The 19,118-nt window shown below is 44.3% G+C and overlaps 1 protein-coding gene across 2 annotated transcripts in view; it reads right to left on the bottom strand.

The window, feature by feature from the left end:
- LMAN2L (lectin, mannose binding 2 like) overlaps nucleotides 1-7,631 on the bottom strand; it is a 336,208-nt gene extending 328,577 nt beyond the window's left edge. For both annotated transcript variants that reach the window (XM_069619073.1, XM_069619074.1), the window contains exon 1: nucleotides 7,465-7,631. In XM_069619073.1, coding sequence (XP_069475174.1) covers nucleotides 7,465-7,606 — 142 coding nt within the window. In that variant the 5' untranslated portion in view covers nucleotides 7,607-7,631. The remainder of the gene's footprint in view (nucleotides 1-7,464) is intronic.
- Nucleotides 7,632-19,118: the final 11,487 nt, after the last annotated feature.

The following is a 19,118-nucleotide window of genomic DNA, read 5'->3' as shown; positions in this document are numbered from 1 at the left end:
GGGCTTTCTGCAACCGCTTACATGGTTTAAGAACCTGCTTGCTGGCATTCCACTTATAGTAGTCCAGTAGTGAATACACTACCGCACCCACTAGTGCTGCATGCCCATTCGAGGTAACAAATGGGAGAGCCTACCGCAATAGGCGTAGTGTGTAAAAAAAAACAGCCTGAACCTTGGCACTCGCTACTCAGGTTTTCCTGCCAGATACAGATTACGTATCCCGAGGAACCTCAGGGTTCTTCAGGATATCCATAGCAACAGGGACAATGAAGACCCCTGTGGCACTCTACAACTCAGGGGTAAAGGATCAGAGGTAAACCCACTCAGTCTCACACGTTGCTCCCAGTCTGTTGGAAATTATACAAACCACTTGATGGCTTGTTCCGAAACGTTCCTGGTCATAATAATGTGACTAAGCATGATGCAGTGATTCTCCAACCAGTACTGAGAGTTCCCCGTGATCAGCAGCTTCTAACAAATCATCCCAGACAGCCAGCAATGTTGATTCAGTGCCAATTTTCAGATGGAACCTCGATTGAACAGGCTCCAGTAACAACACTTTATCAACATATTCCTCTAATTGCATTATAACTACATTTTCCAAAACATTGGCCAGGCCATGGAAGCCCAGCAGCCAGCCAGTAGTTCTGGAAGTCGTCTGGATCTAGACCTCTGTGCTTGTGGAATCCATAGAGGCTACTTCTACCTGTCCTTGTTGGGACTATCAGACCATCCTGGCTGGATCCCTCATCACTTGCAGCTCCTGATAAACCCTTTTGGTCCTGGCGGCTGAAAGTGGGAGCTTAGTTCTGCTGTGCCTGGCATCTGATTGGCGGTGTATGACTCTGCCTCAGTTCAATGATGTGACACAGCCTTTGCCTCCAACTTTAGACAATGTTCCTGTCGTCTTCCTTTAAACGTGTGCTCCCTTGCACTAACATGTGTCACTGGCTGAGCGCCACTTCCGCTGAGGTAGCTGTGTTCATTATCACGTGGGTTGCATCTATCCTCTTCATTACAATCATCTCATTTGGGATGTTAATGTGCCTTGAATTTGAGTCACAGAGACCACTTCCATTAGATAGACCGACAGCCAAACTTGCATGTGCACCTTGAGTAGTTGGGCCACTTTGCAGTAGCAAGCTACATGGGTACTCTCCCATGGAGGTTTTGCCCTCAATCCAGTGTTTAGTTCCCTGGCTCTGGGAACAGGTGTTTCTCGTTGCACAATCGTGAGCCTGTGCTCACTCTGCCACCAGGCCTCTCCAGCCCCCTTGAACTTTGGGTTTAAACTCTTCTGTGGGGATCCCTTAGACTCCTCAGCTGGCTGGTGCCACCTCTCCTGCACCTCTGGTTAAGAAGTAGAACTTGCTGTGCATCTGTCATTCTCACAAATTGACTATGATTTGGCCTTGCTCCCACTCTTGGGAAGAATAACACAAATCAAGACAACTATAACAATATCAGACTATGCGTTGAGCAACATGGAGATGACCGTTCCGAAAGAAAGGCTGTGGTTATTCCCCCTAGGATTACTGCAAGTTAAATCTAGCAGTGGTAATATTGCTCAACATATTAGAAACTGCTTTGAAATTAATGAAGCGGGGGACACAGCGGTATGGGTAATTCGCCTTTAAGGCTGCAATGAGAGGTCTCCTTATAGCGGAAGAGGCCATCGGACAGAATAATAAGGCGGCACTGAAAGTAGAGGGGGAACTGCAACAAGTATTGTCACAGATGGAAACGAATACGGGCCCAAAGTTACAAAGGACAATTAGGGCCACCCGTAAGGAGGCTTAATCTTTTCCATAGAAAAATCCCTTCTTTATTTAAAACAAGACTACTACCTAAGCGCCAATAAAATAGACAAGTCTTCTAGCTAACCAGCTCCGTCAGCAGGTAGCCCCGCAAACTATACAGCAGATTAGGCTCCCCAATGGGGATATTAACTACAGAAACCAATCATATCATTAGGCAATTTCATTTATTTTATTCAGACCTTATCGATCCGACTCTCCCGATCCGCATACTCAATGCAAATACCTGGAAAAGGTCTCCCTACGGGCGCTTATGTAATTGGAAAGTCAGCCGCTAGAAAAGGAAATCACACAAACAGAGGTATATCGGGTGATACGTGAATTAACAGTGGATAAATCCCCAGGCTTGATGGTTTTCCGGCATGCTTTTATAAAATGTATAGCTACATTTTAACACCAAAATGAACAAGTCAGTATAACTCTTTCACACAATCAGGAGGTATCACGCCCTCCATGGAAGAAGAAAAAATATTGCTTTCAAAACCGGGCAAAGACCCAAGTAGTTGCGGGTCACATCGCCCAATAGCCTTAATAAATGTAGATGCAAAACGTATACAAAAATGTTAGCCAATAGGATGGAAGACCTTTTACCTCTCTTAATAAATTCAGATCAAACAGGTTTTATAAAACATTGACAGACACATGATAACATCCAGAGGGTAGTTCATATACTGGGGGAAACGGAGAAGGCGGCGATTGCGGCAGTCCTAGTCTCATTTGATACAGAAACGGCATTCAATCAGGTCAAGTGGTCTTTTCTTTTCCTCACATTGGGGAAAGTTGGGGTTTGGTCCAAAATTCAAAGACAAAATCAGAACCAATTACAAGCAACCTACGGCAAGATTAATGGTAAATGGGCAACTCCCCCCCCCATCTCAGAGCAAAGCAGGACTAAACAAGTGTGTCCTTTGACACCCTTATTGTATGCACTATCTAGAACCATTACTCACGAAAGTTAGACAGACACAGGGCATTAGAGGAATCTGGTTTGGGGGCATTTTGCATAAAATCATGGCATATGCCAAGGATATACTGCTTATCGCAACTGACCCTCGCAATACCCTGCAATCGGCCATATGCGAATGTGTGCACTTTGGCACAGTGGCAGGTCAAAGATAAACACGCAGTTGGGGAAGGCGAAGGAAGGGATAAAGTTATTGGGAGTGACTATAACCCCCACGATAAGTTGGTTGTATGCCACTAACCAGCTTCCCCTGTTAAAGGGCATTGAAACAATTATTAAAGTGGGGTCCTCTCACCATTTCCTGGTTAGGCAGGATGAACTCAGCGAAAATAGTTACTCTCCCCAAGGTTTTGTATTTTTTTCCCCAGGTACTACCTATACGGATTCCCGTGATATTTTGTTCGGAAGCTGCATAGGTTGATATCCAAGTTCATTTGGATAAAACAAAACCCCCAAGTGTATCCCAACACATTTTAATGGCCCCAACTGAACAGGGCAGGTCTCCTGAATTTTATGAAATATCAGGCGGCACAAATAAGAGTCCTCAAAGATTGGTCTATGGGGGATACAGGCAAACAATGGTTACAGATGGAGAACGTGTTGGGAGGCCAATGTCTTTGACTGCCGAGACAGGATCGACCTAATATACCCCCCAGTGAGATTACTGGGACAGTAGAGCATATATGGGATGAAGTGGTTAAAAAAAATATCATTTAACATACCCTCCCCCACAGCCCCACCCTACTTAGGCCCTTGTTTAACAATCCGCAATTCACCCCTGGTCTCGATACTAATGCTTTTAAAGAGTGAAAGTGTGTGGGTTGCAAGAGATTGAGAGATGTTCCAGGGAGATTACATCAAATCATTTGTACAATACAAGCAAGAGATTGCTTTGCGTGAAACATCCCAGTTCCAGTACTTCCAAGTTAGGCACGTTATTTCAGCCCCACCTGTTAAGAAGGCTGCAGTAAGAGATACAACACCTTTCGAGAGATGCGTAACTTCTAATCATTCATGGTTGGTAGATCACCCGTCCCCAACCTTAGGGATTCAATAAGGTATATACAACAATGGCATAACACTAGGGGAGGAATTAATGGAGGAGGATTGGGAGGCATTATGGACAAGAGATACCCAAACATAATAGGTTGCTCAAACAGAGAATTGTTACTAACTACTAGTGCAATGGCCAAAGACACCTGTTCGTTTACAGAGAATGTTACCCTCCATCTGTGCTTAATATTGGCAGGTATGGGAACATATTTGGTGGTGTTGCAGCAGTATTGGGACGAGGTTAACAACTGTATGGTGGACATATTTTCTCCGAGTGTACCTAGGTCCTTCATATCATGTCTTTTGGTGGTCATTGATGAGAACCTTCGACAGTGCTCGAGACATGATTTGAAAGCTTTTGCACTGCTGTGGATAGCCCAAAGATGGAACCGGACAGAACCACCTCAAATCACCGATTGGCAATTTTTTGGCACTGGAATGGATAACGTATTCCATACAGGGTGCTCATGCTGAATTCACCAAAGACTGGAAGGTGATCCTGAACTTTATACAAAAAAAGAGTTACACATTGTCCTAAAAAAAAAATACTACACATGGAGGTATTGCATGAAAACGTGGTCTTTGGAAAAGTTTGTATGGCGGTCTGTTGTATTATATATTTGATACTTTTTTTATGTATGCACTCCGGATTTGGGAAAGGAACGAGGGTGGAGGAATTTGCTGGTTGTAATATGCTTAAAATCCCAAATAAAATCAAACAAAAAAAGTTGCTAATCTTTTTCCCCCCATGCCCACAGCAGTTATATTAGGTCTGTCCCATATTCTACATGGGGACAAATTGGCTACTCCAAGAAAATGGCTCAATCATGTATTTACCTGGACCCCGACATTTCTGCCTGTTTCCGGATTAGTGATTTTATAAACATTTCAGTATAAAGTCCACTCCTTGTACATTGCCTACAATAGTGCGACTATAAATTTAGCGCCTAGATGCCTCCGGGCTTTGTGCACTTTATACATTTCAAAATATATAAAATAATAGTACTGTACATGAATGCAAAATAACATGCTAAAAAGAAAAAGCCAGGACTTCAAAATATAACTTGCAGGCTTTAATGCCATTGGTTTCCTCATTAGGGATAGGTGAGAAAAGCAGGTAGTTTGTGTCTAAATAACTAGCGTTTGTGTCTGTCGACTCAGCAACACTACCAATCGTGAGAGTGGGGATTAACTTGATGAACACCCTGCTGTTTCACTAATACTAGTATTTCCTACAATGCCCACTAGAGTACTATGGAAAAACCTGCTTAAACATCCCCGTCCAATACTTCCACCCACCTCAGAACAGTGGTGCTCACTGCTGGTAACTGGAGGGGGAGAATGTCTGCTTTTTACACTACTCTAAGCACGAGCTCAGAATCGGACCCTCAGTCCTACTTAAACAACTGTGGGAGAATAAAAGGGCAGCGACAGCTCTGTTGTAATTCAAACGTACTTGCAGGGTGCACACAGATCTCTGCATGGCACCGGAGAGCTACATATACGTGATCCTGCTCCCAAAGGATAAAACCATAACCTCAGTAAGAAAGGTTTTATGTTTGGCTAAACAGTAATCTTCACATGAAGTAACATAACCACAGTGTGTACAAATCTGACTAAAGTCATAAAGACAAAACTTACCACTTTTCTCGCCTATCCCTAATGAGGAAACCAATCGTAGTAAAATTGCAAGTTATATTCTATAGTTCTCGCTTTTTCTTTTTAGCAAGTCATTTTGCATTCCCGTACAGTACTATTCTTAAATTGTGAATTTAGATCTACAAGGACCAGAATGCTCTATGAGCTAAGCTTAGAAGCAATGACTGGTTGATTATTGCACAACTGATCTGAAACAACTTGAGATTGCTATAAACGCTACCCTGGGTGACTTTTCTTTTCAGGACTAAAGAAGCAGCAGAAAACAACATGCAAAAGTCCACTGCTTCTGTAATTGACAGACGTACAACTTAGTTTGAAGAAGGCACTGCTTCTTATAAAGCCACCTGTGCACTTTGAAATATATATGTGCCACAGTGTTGATAATTAACAGACATTTGTAACAGAAGCTGCAACAGTTCAAATTAGAAGAACCCACGCACACTTCCTTCATTACTGATTGAGGTGTCTCATGAGGCCCCGCAATACACAAAAAAGCATTGCATAAAAGAAAAACGTGAAAAGAAAACAGATGTTGGCAGCACAATGGGATGACCCAGGAGCAGGCTTCAGACATGCAAAATCTCTGCCCCAGAAGAATTTACCATACATTTATCAAACAAGAATTGGCAAATAGAACAATTTGGGCTTTGTGGGGCCATAGGAGAAGTATTTTCAAGGCACGGACATAATGCTACAAACCGGTTGTCAAAGCGCAAATGTTGTAGATGGCATTTTATGATGCCTGACAAACGCATATACAGGAACCAAAACTGCTGATTTTGCCAACAGTTTTGTTAATAGGAATTCAAAGCAAAGAACATTCTGCCTATGAATCAAGCAGCTGGAGGCACACTTGGTTAAGACATTTTTATTACAACAGGAGCTTGTTTGCAGATGCAATTCGGTAGTTATCTTTCAGAAGGCATCTTAGAAAGAGCAATGCCCCTCAACAGCTCAGAGGCAGCCAAGAGATCCCAGGGGTATTTTTTGTGCAGGGGGAGGGGTTGCAAGTATTGGGTGGGAATGGTTATGGATGGATGGTCAATGGGTGGGGTTATGTGGCAGGCTATGCATACATAATCCCATAGTTTTAATTTAGAGGCAGCACTTGGTGCATACCCCCAAATGTCAAAACTAAAAAATAATTGAGCTGCACCTAAAACCCATTATGACACCCCCCACACTGGAGCATTTCGCCGTTCGCGGCAAGATCAAACTAATCTGCCATCTTTCTGACATCCCAATGCGTGTTAACAACCAACAGCTCCAATACAAGCCTTCCAATATAATACCCCTGGCTGTACCATACTAACTGGTTTTGTTAACAAACACCAATAAAACACCATGTCTACAAAAAGTTAGCTTAACTACCAACATTGGACACACGGATCCAGCCAGCGCCCACACTCAACTACGGTTTGTCACCCCATCAAGCATCAATTACTCCAGGAACCTTGGAGTTGGTTTCCAGACAAACCATGTATTAGTCAGCAGGCAAACATTTTGAACATAAACACAAGGTGCGCAGGGGACCATCAATCCTGAACCTACAACCAACTCCACAATCTTTGAAACTTCCTGTTCTTGAATTTATTAACACTTTCTTTAAGCTTTACCATTCAGTTATTAGGGATGCAGGCAACTCGAATACTTAGGTTAGGGTGGCCGACTATTGAAATGACATGTACTAACTTGGCGCTTCATATACAGTAATGTATGTGTAGTGTAGTACAGTGAATTAGTCATCAGTGTCTCTTGGGTGGTCTTTTACCCCAATTAACCGAAACAACGTTCCCTCTTCCTACTGCAACGCTCCCTCTTCCTACTGCAGTTGTCGCATACTTCCATAGCCGCTTTGCGAACGGCTAACAATCCGTGCTCTCCCCCTATCTCCAGAACATCCCTTTGTACCAAAACAGACAGACCCTTCCCGTGTTCCTAGCGGCCATGAGACGTCGTACTCTCTCTCACCCCCATAAGGCTTGCTAAGGGAATGTTCCCGCTTCAAGTACTCGTCAGTCTGGTCGGCCCACGCTGACCCCGCTACAAGTAGAAAGCGGAAAATCGCCCCAGTAAAGCCGGTCCAAATTCGGACAGCGACAACATTCGCCATTTTCTTTGCCGTCACCTGCCGTCAACACCCGCCCACAGTGCTCGTATTGGCTGGAATTGCGCCGCTCCGCCACCAATGGCTGGATAGTCATCTTCTATTGGTTTTCCAGAGTGCTAATCAACCTACTAGCCGCACCCTCAACCAAATGCCGGAAAAACGATCGAAATGACCCCCGGGAGAAGAGGATTGTTGTTGTTACGGTGTAGCTCGTTACCAGGCATGAGCTTCTAGGCAGATTTTCCGTACCAACGTTCAGTAAAGTCATGATTCGAATAAAGACACGGAGGCATATTATTATGCTTTTCTATGTTTAATTCGCAGAGAACAGCACCATTAAAAGTAACGTAGCTCTCAACCATTTGTGTCGCAAAGGCGGGTGAAATCACCCGATTTTGTTTTTGGCGGGTGAGACGCCCATTGGAATGAATGGGCGTGCAGGAGGCTTGGCGGGTGAGTCTGCCCTTTACGAGGCCTGACACCCGCCAAAAGCGTGTGAGTTGAGAGCTATGAAAGTAACTAGAACTCAACAAGTCTACTTTTCCCAAAGACTTCTGCTGGAATGAGTCCTTTAATCAAACAAAATACACACATGACTGTCTCCTCCAACCACAGTCGCTTTTTCCCATATATGTCCATCCAAATGGAACGACTTCCTCTTTCTTTGAGGCGACTTCCTCTGCATTCTTTCAACTAATTTCAGAATTTTGACTCTTGTCATCAGAACTTGAAAAACTCTTGCTCCTCAGCGGTCCACGCCCTAATACTGGCCCTGTTATGATATGATGTGGCATTTATAACGCACCTGTACACAAGTGTTTCTAGGCGCCAGATGCCCTGCTGCGTTGTCTCCGTTCCTACAATAGAACAAATAACTCGTCATCAAAATTGGGTGGGTTCTTCAATGTCACATAACTTAACCTTTAACAATACGTTTCAGAACTGTCTTCGGCATCTTTATAATATTAGATTTCATGACAATCAACATGTAACAATCATGTGTAAATACAGTTTTATACATTCACATACCTCTCAACTCACACGCTTTTGGCGGGTGTCTTCTGCCACTTAGCATAGCTCTCAACTCACACGCTTTTGGCGGTGTCACCGCCTTATGAACAGGTGACTCACCCGCCAAGCCTCCTGCACACCCATTCGTTTCAATGGACCTCTCACCCGCCAAAACTAAAATCGGGTGTTTTCACCCGCCTTTGTTACACACATTGTTGAGAGCTATGCACTTACGCAGCTCTCTCACCCGCCAAGCTCCCTACACGCCCATAGGAATCAATGGGCTTTCATCCGCCAAATGCACAATCGGGTGTTTTCACCTGTCCAAGGGCCGTGAAGGGTTGAGAGCTATGCATTCAACTTGCAATCAGGGTGGGATAATACTTCGCTTCAGTGTTTTCAATAGAATTATGACCTTCCTGAACGTTAGAATGGTCAATCTGTATTTTATGTCAAGCACAGAGGCTCGTATTATGCTCGTTAAAAGCTTACTCACCACCAACAAAGCCACTTGTTCTATCGGTATGAAGTAAAACTTTTTAAACACTTAATCTCCTGACCAGTCCACAGCCTTCATAATTTCTTCCAATCTAGCACCCGCTACAAAGGCTTTAGAGACCACCGCCCCTCTACTCGAGTGCACGCTGTAAGAAACCAGAAGGTGTCTCACCCACTAGTCCCCAGGGCTGTGTCATCCAGGTGGCCAGGACACGGCCATCGCTTTTGGATCGAGGTCCTGGGGGTGAACAAGTGAGGGAGGATCACCTGGGTGAGGGGTCTTCAGGCAGTGGGACACTGGATGGTGAGACGCGGTATACCCTTCCCTGTAACACCTTTACCCCATCCTACCAGGTAGGATACTTAGGAACTCAACCCTGCCTTTCATAACACAGACACTTTCTCACGGACAGCCCGCTATGAGAGAAAACAGACTAACACCCGAGCTGTATACCTGACGTGTCCCACAGTCCCAAAAAAATGGTCAGGCAGGGTCAGGCAATTACTGACCATCACGGACACCCGACTTCCATTAAACTTCCCCACATGGATAAAAGGCAGAGAACGAGAGCACACTCTCAGCGAGAAATAACACACAAGGAAACATCGGTTCCAAGATGCCAATTTAACATGAGGAGGAAGACAGCAAAACTGAAGGGGATCACAAGGAGGGAAGTTCCCTTGACCTTTTTGACAAGGAACCGTTACTTCCATGTAACCTCAAGAATAGAAAGCGTAAGATCAGGAAACCAGGCTGACGAATCCTGCAATGTGTGTCGGAGGTACCCTGGGGCCCTCCTGCGTCGATAATCAAGGTGGGTAGAATCACCAGCTGCCGCGGTACTGTCCTTGGCTCCAACAAGAAAGCAGCATCAGTGAAATCAACACAGCCGGTGAGTTGGGGAGACCGATACAAGACTGTTCTATGTTGAAGCCAAGGTTGCAAGCAGCAACATTGCATGGCGAGCGCTGGATCTGAGAACATTGAGTGAAACGCGTGTGATAACCAACGCAAGTATAGTTGAACTGCAGATGAGTGATTGAACTTTGAAGGCAAAATATATGATACCTTTGATAGATTGGTCCGGCACCACGTGCATGCTTAATTAAAAGTCTTTGTAAGGTCTGCAGCTGAGAGTTGACAAAAGAGAAAGGGTGGCAAAGGACTGTGGATCAAAGTGGTCCTGCAACGGGTCAAGAAAAATCTTGTGCACAATCGAAGTCTTCGATATTGATACAGTAAAGAAAGTTGATGGCAAAGTAGGTAAAGTTGGCCCGACCCCGGCAGATAGAGATCAATTGAAAGCTTTGTGTTAAAGCAAGTTTGTGTTACAAAAGATGAATTGGTCCAAGCCCGGCAGAAGGAGACTTATTGGAGAATTTGTGTTAGAATGGATCTGAGCCCAGCAGAGGGGCATCCGGGGTGAACTGTGAGTCACCGGAGAAATTGGATACGTTCAAATCTTAAGAAATTGTGTATATGTGAAAAACAAACTTTGTGTTAAAGTGGATCTGAGCCCGGCGGAGGGGGATCCAAGGTGAACAGTAAATCACCTGATAAAAGTGTGCGTAAGAGAATCCTGAAAGTAAAGGAACTTTGTTATTTGTTTGTTGCATCAGGCCCTCTCAAAGAAGAGACTTTTAGAACGGCCAAATGACTTTGGGACAGAATGCCGTGATGTTGGAGTTTTGAACTGCACCCTCATGCTAGAGAAGCCTGAGACTGTGCTAAGCTCGAGTGTGCCACCTTATCCTGAGGGGAAGAGCAGTCAACTGCTTGAATATCCTGACATATCATTTCTTCAACACATTTCTTTTGCATAACATTGTTTCCCACACTATTTTGTATTTAGACATAAGGATTGGCAATCGGTTTACTAGTATAGGCCCTTTTATTTTGACAAGACACCACTAGGACTGCGTTATTATTATTTGACGGTCGTAGCTTGCTTCCATCTTTAGATTTAGGATTAAATAGGTGTTTTACAAACCCAATTAAGGTTCATTAAACACCCTTGAACTGTGGTCATTTGTGTCTGTCTTACTGTTGATACAGTTCCTTACATATGGTGTCAGGGATTGGGATGTGACTCAATTGAGACAAATTGGGGAGCCCTAAAATTCCAGAAGCTTAGTCATAGAACCTCAGATCCTTCTATCATCACAAAAGAATCCATATGCTTTGATATCTGTAAGCAGCAAAGAAACTACTATCCCTCCAGTAAAAAGAGGAATTATTCCCACAGACTTAGTTTTGATACCCCCTCCTGGGTGTTATATAAGATTGGCTTCAAAATCTGGCCTGGCCTGCTAGTTCGGTCTAGGTGTCCCAGCAGGCATCATAGATCCTGACTTACGGGGAGACATAGAGGTTCTCTTACAGAACCATGGTGAAATTCCATTTGAAGTACATCGTGGGGACAGCATTTCACAGGGAATTCTTGAAAGGGCTCTTTTTCCTCATTTTAGAGACAGTGAACCAGAAGATACTGAGAGAGGTACCTTAGGCTTTGGGGAAGCTGATGAACTATCTACCACTGAAGCAAAAAGGGAAGAAGAACCTACCATCCTTCCCGACCTAGCCTTCGCCCAGCGAAATGAGCTAGCACTCGCAGAGGCTTTCTTGCAGGTGATTCCTGAAGGGGAAGGATTAGAGAAGGGAAGTCCCTTTTTCTTCCTACAACAAGGATTACCTCACAGAAAGGAAACATCCACAGAAGGCCTAAGTGAGACTCAGTAATCCCCAAAACCCATCGGAAGATCGTACTAGAGATTGCACATTCCCATTTGACATGGGGACACTTAGAACAATTTAAGACCCAGGCACACATTAGTGTGAATTTTACTGGCCAGGTATCCATGCTGATATACATAACTTCATTCAGACATGTGAAATATGTGAGAAAACCAGTACTCATATTTCCTTGCCTGCCACTCTGAATCCTTTACCAATAATAGAAGTCCCTCTCTCAAGGATTAGGATGGATATCATTGGACCATTGGAAACCTCTAGAATGGGTAACATATATGTCCTCCTAATCGTTGATTACGCTACCAGATACCCCAAGGCATTCCCTATGCAGAACAACACAACCCAGCAGATTTTAAAATATCTATTGCCATATTTTTCCATGGTTGGTTTTCCTAAGGAAATTCTTACGGCTCAAGGATCAAATTTTATGAGCAAACTCATGGGTGAAGTCAAGGAATTGCTCCATATTGCCACCGTAAGAACCTCAGTTTACCACCCCGAAACAGACAGATTTGTAGAAGGATTCAATAAAACACTCAAAATGATCCTAAGAAAGTTAGTAGATAAGGACGGAAAGGACTGGAACCGCATGATCCCCATGGCCGTATTTTCTGTAAGAAAACATCCTCAGGCGTCCACTGGATACTCTCCATTTGAACTACTTTATGTAGAGAACCTAGAGATGTCCTGGACATGCTCCAGGGGACCTGGGAAGAAAGAGAAGAGCCACCCATTCCCCTTTCGCAAACAGCTACCAGATTGTGAGAGAATATACAACTTGTTCGAAATCTAGTCTATACTTATATGGAAAAATCCCAATCACAACAAAAGTCCACCTATGACAAAAAGGTAAACTTAAGATTGTTTTCAATAGGACAAAAGGTATTAGTCCTCTTACCTACTTCTGAAAACAAACTTGTCTCAAAGTAGCATGGGCCGTATGAAATATTAGAACAAACAGGGACCTGTGCCATAAAGTAGCCCAACCTGACAGCAAACAAAAGACCCATCTCTACCACGTAAATCTCTTAAAAGAGTGGAGGGAAAATCCATCCACCACCAATGCCATAAAACTATCTTGTTTGGTACCAGAAGAAATAGATAACTTTAAATTAATTCCCCAAGAGCTTAATAAGTTAACAAGAAGACTTAAAAGATTTAGTCACAACATTCCCCAATGTATTCTGTGCGAAACCAGGAAGAGTGCAAGCCACTTATCATTATATCAGAACTACAAAGGGAAAAGTGGTCCATTTGAAACCATATAGACTCCTGGAAGCCCGTAGACAGATTGTGGTTGAGGAAGTGAACAAAATGGTAAGGGCGAATATTATCGAACCCTCTTCAAGCCCATGGTCCTCCCCTATAGTATTGGTCACAAAACATGACCATTTCTGGGGGTTCTGCATAGACTTCCGACAGGTCAACGTCATCTCTGACTTCGATGCCTATCCCATGCCACGCATCAACGAATTGATTGATAAACTCGGAAATGCCACCTTCCTATCAACCCTAGACTTAACCAAGGGGCACTGGCAGGTCCCAGTACATAGACCTGATAAGGAAAAGACAGCTTTCTCAATGCCCGTGGGACTATTCCAGTACAAAGTCCTCCCTTTTGGCTTACACAGGGCCCAGGCCACTTTCCAACGGCTCATGGACAGGATATTACAGCCCTACTCTGATTTCTGTGGGGTTTATATTGATGACATAGTAATTTATAGTAAGACTTCGGAAGAACATCTTTTCCATATCTTTACTATTATGAGATCCCTCCGAGAAGCTTGCTTAACTGCCAATCCATCCAAATGTAGACTGGCCCAATCAGCCATGAAATACCTTGGCTTCTTTGTAGGGAATGGCAGTGTCCAGCCTCAATGAGAAAAAGTGAAAGCCGTCCTAGATACCCCCACACTTAAAACCAAGAGAGACCTCTGGGCATTCTTACTGTTAATCGGTTATCACTGTATGTTTTCCCTAATTTCTCGAACAGAACAGCTAGGTTGACAGACAAATTAAAGAACGCCAAACCCCAGAAGATTCATTGGACTGACGAGGATGAGATGTGTTACAACATCTTAAAACAAAGCCTTTGCTAAAACCCAATCCTAAAGGTAGTACATTTTTCAAAAGAGTTAGTATTACAAATGGACGCCTGTTTTACAGGATTAGAAGCAGTTTTGTCACAAGTTTGTGATGGATTAGAACACCCTATCCTATTCACTAGTCGAAAACTCTTCCCACGTGAAAAAAATGACTCTGTGTTAGAATTAGAGCCCATTGTCATCAAATGGGCCATCACCCATCTAAGATGTTACCTCCTAGGAAGGAAGTTCACTCTCGTCACAGATCACTCTCAATTAGTATGGATAAGCCAAAAAAAGGACACTAACTCTCGAGTCATGTGATGGTTCCTAGACCTTCAACCCTACTGTTTCACTGTGGAGCATCGAAAAGGTAAAGACCAGGGGAACGTTGATGCGGCTACATTGAATAGGGAAAGGGCATGTGAGAAACCAGAAGGTGTCTCACCCGCTAGTCCTCGGAGATATGTCATTCAGGTGCCCAGGACACAGCCATCGCTTTTGGATCCAGTTCCTGGGGGTGGACCATTGCGGGAGGTTCACCTGGGTGAGGGGTCTTCAGGGAGTTGGAGTGGGACACCGGATGGTGAGACGCTGTATCCCCTTCCCTGTAACACCTTTTCTCCATTCTACCAGGTAGGATACTTAGGAACTCAACCCTGCCTTCACAATACAAACACTTTCTCAGAGTCAGCCCGATATGAGAGCAAATGGAATAACACCCGAGCCGTATACTCGACATTTCTGAATACAATGGTCCGGCAGAGTCAGGCAATTACTGACCATCATTCACACTTGACTCCCATTACACTTCCCCACACAGATAAAAGGTGGAGCACAAGAGCCCACTTTGAGTGAGGCAAAGCACACAAGGAAACAGCGGTTCCAAGATGGCAGTTTAACATGAGGAGGAAAACGGCGAAACCGAAGGGGATCACGAGGGAAGTTCCCTTGACCTTTTCGACAAGGAACCGTTACTTCCATAAAACCTCAACAATAGAAAGCGTAAGACCAGGAAACCAGGCTGAGGAATCCTGCATGGTGTGTCGGAGGTACCTGGGGCCCTCCTGCCTCAACAATCAAGGCAGGGAGAATCACCAGCTACCGTGGTACTGTCCTTGGCTCCAACAAGAAAGCAGCATTAGTGAAATCAACACAGCCGGTGAGTTGGGGAGACCGATACAAGATTGGTCTGCATTGAAGCCAAGGTTGCAAGCGACAGCATTGTATGGCGAGCGCTGGATCTGAGAACATTGAGTGAAACGCGTGTGATAACCAACGCAAGTAAAGTTGAACTGCAGATGAGTGATTGAACTTTGAAGCCAAAATGTATGATACCTTTGACAGATTGGTCCGGCAGTGCATGCATGCTTAACTGACGGTCTCTGCAAGGTGTCCAGCTGAGTGTTAACAAAACTGAAAGAGTGGCAAAGGATTGTGAATCGAAGTGGTCCTAAATGGGTCAAGCAAAATCATGTGCACAATCGAAAGTCTTTGATATTGCTACAGTAAAGAAAGTTGATGGCAAAGTAGGTAAAGTTGATTCAAGCCCGGCAGAGGGAGATCAATTGAAAGCTTTGTGTTAAAGCAAGTTTGTGTTACACTAGATAAATTGGTCCGAGCCCGGCAGAGGGAGACTGATTGAAGAATTTGTGTTAGAACGGATATGAGCCAGGCAGAGGGGCATCCGGGGCAAACCGTGAGTCACCCAAGAAATTGGATACGTGAATTCCTAAGAAAATTGTGTATATGTGAAAAACAAACTTTGTGTTAAAGTGGATCTGAGCCCAGTGGAGGGAGATCCAAGGTGAACAGTAAATCACCTAAGAAAAGTGTGCGTAGGAGAATCCTGAAAGTAAAGGAACTTTGTGATTTGTCTCTTGCATTAGGCCCTCTCAAAGAAGAGATCTTAGGAACAACAAAGACACTTTGGTACAGAAGGCCGTGATATTGGAGTTTTGAACTGTACCCTCGTGCTAGAGAAGCCAGAGACTGTGCTAAGCTCGAGTTTTCTGATTTATCCCCTGCTGAAAACATGGGGAAAGGACGCCAAAGGCTTGAATTTCCTGACATCATTTCTTGAACAATTTTCTTTTGCAAAACAATAACATTGTTTCCCACACTAATTTGTATTTAGAGGTAAGGATTGGCAATATGTTTATCTGTATAGGCCCTTTTATTTTGGCAAGACACCACTAGGACTGCGTTATAATTATTTGATGGTCTTAGCTTGCTCCCATCTTTAGATTTAGGATTAGATGGGCATTTTTCAAACCCAATTAAGGTTCAATAAACAGCCTTGAACTGTGGTCACTTGTGTCTGTCTTTTACTGCTGATACCATGCCTTCTTTACAGCGCCAAAACCTTCAGTATCTACGCCTACTTGCTGCATAGCCCACTTGACCCATCTTGCTAGGTTAGCACATGAAACTGCCTTATGCGGTTTAGTCAGACTTATTAGCAACTGCGACTCACTATTCGGCTTCAGTTGCCTCGTTAATTCTTCATACACTTTGAGGCACCTAACAACGCACAGCTTGGGCTGATCTGGAAAAGCAGGATATACCATGGTTGAGATATTTGTCTTGGTTCTCCTCGTACTGAGAAACCTAACCCCTTCTGGAGAAAAACACCTATTTGTTATCTCCAATGCTTTAATGTCGTAAACTCTCTTACACGAGATCAGACAAAGGAGTGTCATCAACTTCGCTGCCCGGGCTTTCCTGGACAGTTCCTCTTTGTCTAGCCAATCCCGGAATAATCTCAACACTACATTCACATCCCAGAGCCAGGAAGACTTCGGGGTTGGCGGCTTCATGAGTCGAATGCCCTTCATTACACTCTTCATGAAGGGATGCTCCCCCACTGGAGCCCATTCGGTCATATTGTGTCCTGCTGAGACCGCTGACCTATAGAAGTTGACTGTCCTATAAACCATGACACTTGCTGCTAAACCTGCCAGGAAATTCGCTAATGCAGCCACATCTGCCATAACGGGATTCACCCTCCTTCCCACGCACCAACGATTTAAATTATGCCAGGCTGCTGAAGGCACGCCCACAAATGCTCACACCAGAAAAAAAAAACACGCTAGGGAAAAAAGGGCAAGAGATTCTTGCAAATATAACACGTTTTAATTGCACAAAAAATAGGTATGCCAGCAAAGAACTCTGCTGCTAAAAAACATTCTGCCGAAAAATCTACAAGCAGAATGTTATAAGGAAACACCTCATCATCACTGATGTAAACATATACAGTAAAAACCTGTGTGGCTGGTTGGTGAGACCTTACACATGGTCAGCCTGCTCTATAGGAGGTGCCAGTCAATTGGCCCCAGCCCTGTCTGTTCATCCGTCTTCTATCACGTGGGTTCTGCTGGGCTCATCATCTCCAGGGAACAAAGGTCGAGTTTGCAACTAGTTACTATGTAAGACAATGCTACTCTATCATTATGGCGTGCACCTGTGAGGCTCAGGGACTGGCACAGGGGGAGGCTTAAGATCACGCTGAGCCACACATTCTTCACTCATTCTGTATCACACTATCTGCACCCAAGGCTTCCACCCTCGCTTTGGACTATCATTTATTCCACCTTGTACCTCGCATTACAAATCTTGTCATTGTGTGATAAGGCGGGATGGTCATGTTCTTTTAGATTTTTTATGGCCAGTGGGTTTATGATTGGAGGCCTGGGGTAACCTACTCTTGTGGAATTCATGGGTCTCGGGACTGGGACAGTTGTGGGTACCATAACTCATGGTTTGTTGGGTGGAGGTCGGAGGCCTGCTTTGGCCTGTCTGTGATGAACATGCACTGTGAGGTGTCTGGTACTGTCTCGTGGCCTTGCATGGGGCATTCCTTCTCGGGATAACATGTTTTGGCAACAGTTGTAGAACAGAGGAGATTTTCTATGGGAGCTAACTGCGTGGGTTTCTCTATCGTTAGCGCTTTGGCCTATTCAGGTTTCTTCGTTGGGTCCGGGTTATACCGCGCAGCCATGCAGGGCCGAATGTTTCTACTATAGCTACAAAAATGGCACTTACTTATATGTGCCCACTAAGTCTAAGCATCTATATTTAGCATAATATTGCGTTCGTGTAGGGTCTCTTAGCACGCCCCCTGGCACATTGAGAGTGTATTTATGGGACTTGCCGTATTCTAAAGTGCCTTGGGGGGGTGGGAGTGGTTCATTTCCAACCCAACATTCCCCCCTTTGTTACTTCTACAGTAAAGAATTCCTCTGCATATCTGCGTTCATTTACTCTTCTCACTGTGGCCTCATACGGTGGGGTTCCCTTTATTGGCATCCAAGCTCTACATACGGACCGCAAACTTTCTCCCACTTGTGCATATTCTCCTGGTGTGCATGTCATATAAATACATCCCTCATCTCCAGCTAGATCTACCCAAACCTCCTTATAATTTTCAGGGTCAGGGGGTGGGACAATGATGGTGTGGTATAAGCGATCTACTTCATCTCCATAGTAAATAGGGAGCATTTGGGGAGTGGCATGGTCAGTTTGTATTTCAGTATCTTTTGTATTGTGAGGTACTTCTGAAACACCAATTAATACCATCATCATTGCCCTACTAGGCACAGCTTTGGCACAACAGCCGAGTCCCATTTGGCAGTTGTAGAAGATGACCAAGATGAACATGATAACAGGTCCCAGCATCTTCACAATGGTTCCTAACCAGGATGGAGCCCAATCGAAGGCCAGCTCAAACCAGGCCCCCCTTGTATACCTCCTTTTTTCTTCATGCGAGCACCTAGTCCATGTACTGCTGCGATTATATGAGATAGTGACCCATTCTCTGCGTTTTCTGGGGGCACGAATGTGCAGCAAAAATTGCCAATCTTGCGACAAACACCTCCTTCCATAGCCGTCAGCATGTTGAGCACATACCTATTCTGCAACATCATCAGTTTTAGTGCTCTCAGTTCGACCTTTATGATGTTGAATCCATGTTAAGTATCGTTTGCCAGCTGGACCAGTTCCCAGTGTACAATTTGCAGCCACTTGGCGTTGGTTGCTGCTTGTAAGCTGGGTAGCAGAAGTGAAGCAAAGAATGTCTCTGCAGAGCAGAAAAGTCGGTATTCATCTAAAATCTCTGCAAGCAGTGCAGATGAGTCTTTGGATAAGTAGTTCAACCTTTTTCTTCTTTTCA

Source organism: Ambystoma mexicanum, chromosome 10 (genome assembly GCF_040938575.1).
Source record: "Ambystoma mexicanum isolate Mex_15411 chromosome 10, UKY_AmexF1_1, whole genome shotgun sequence".
Taxonomy (NCBI): domain Eukaryota; kingdom Metazoa; phylum Chordata; class Amphibia; order Caudata; family Ambystomatidae; genus Ambystoma; species Ambystoma mexicanum.
This window is presented reverse-complemented; position numbering and strand designations above follow the sequence as displayed.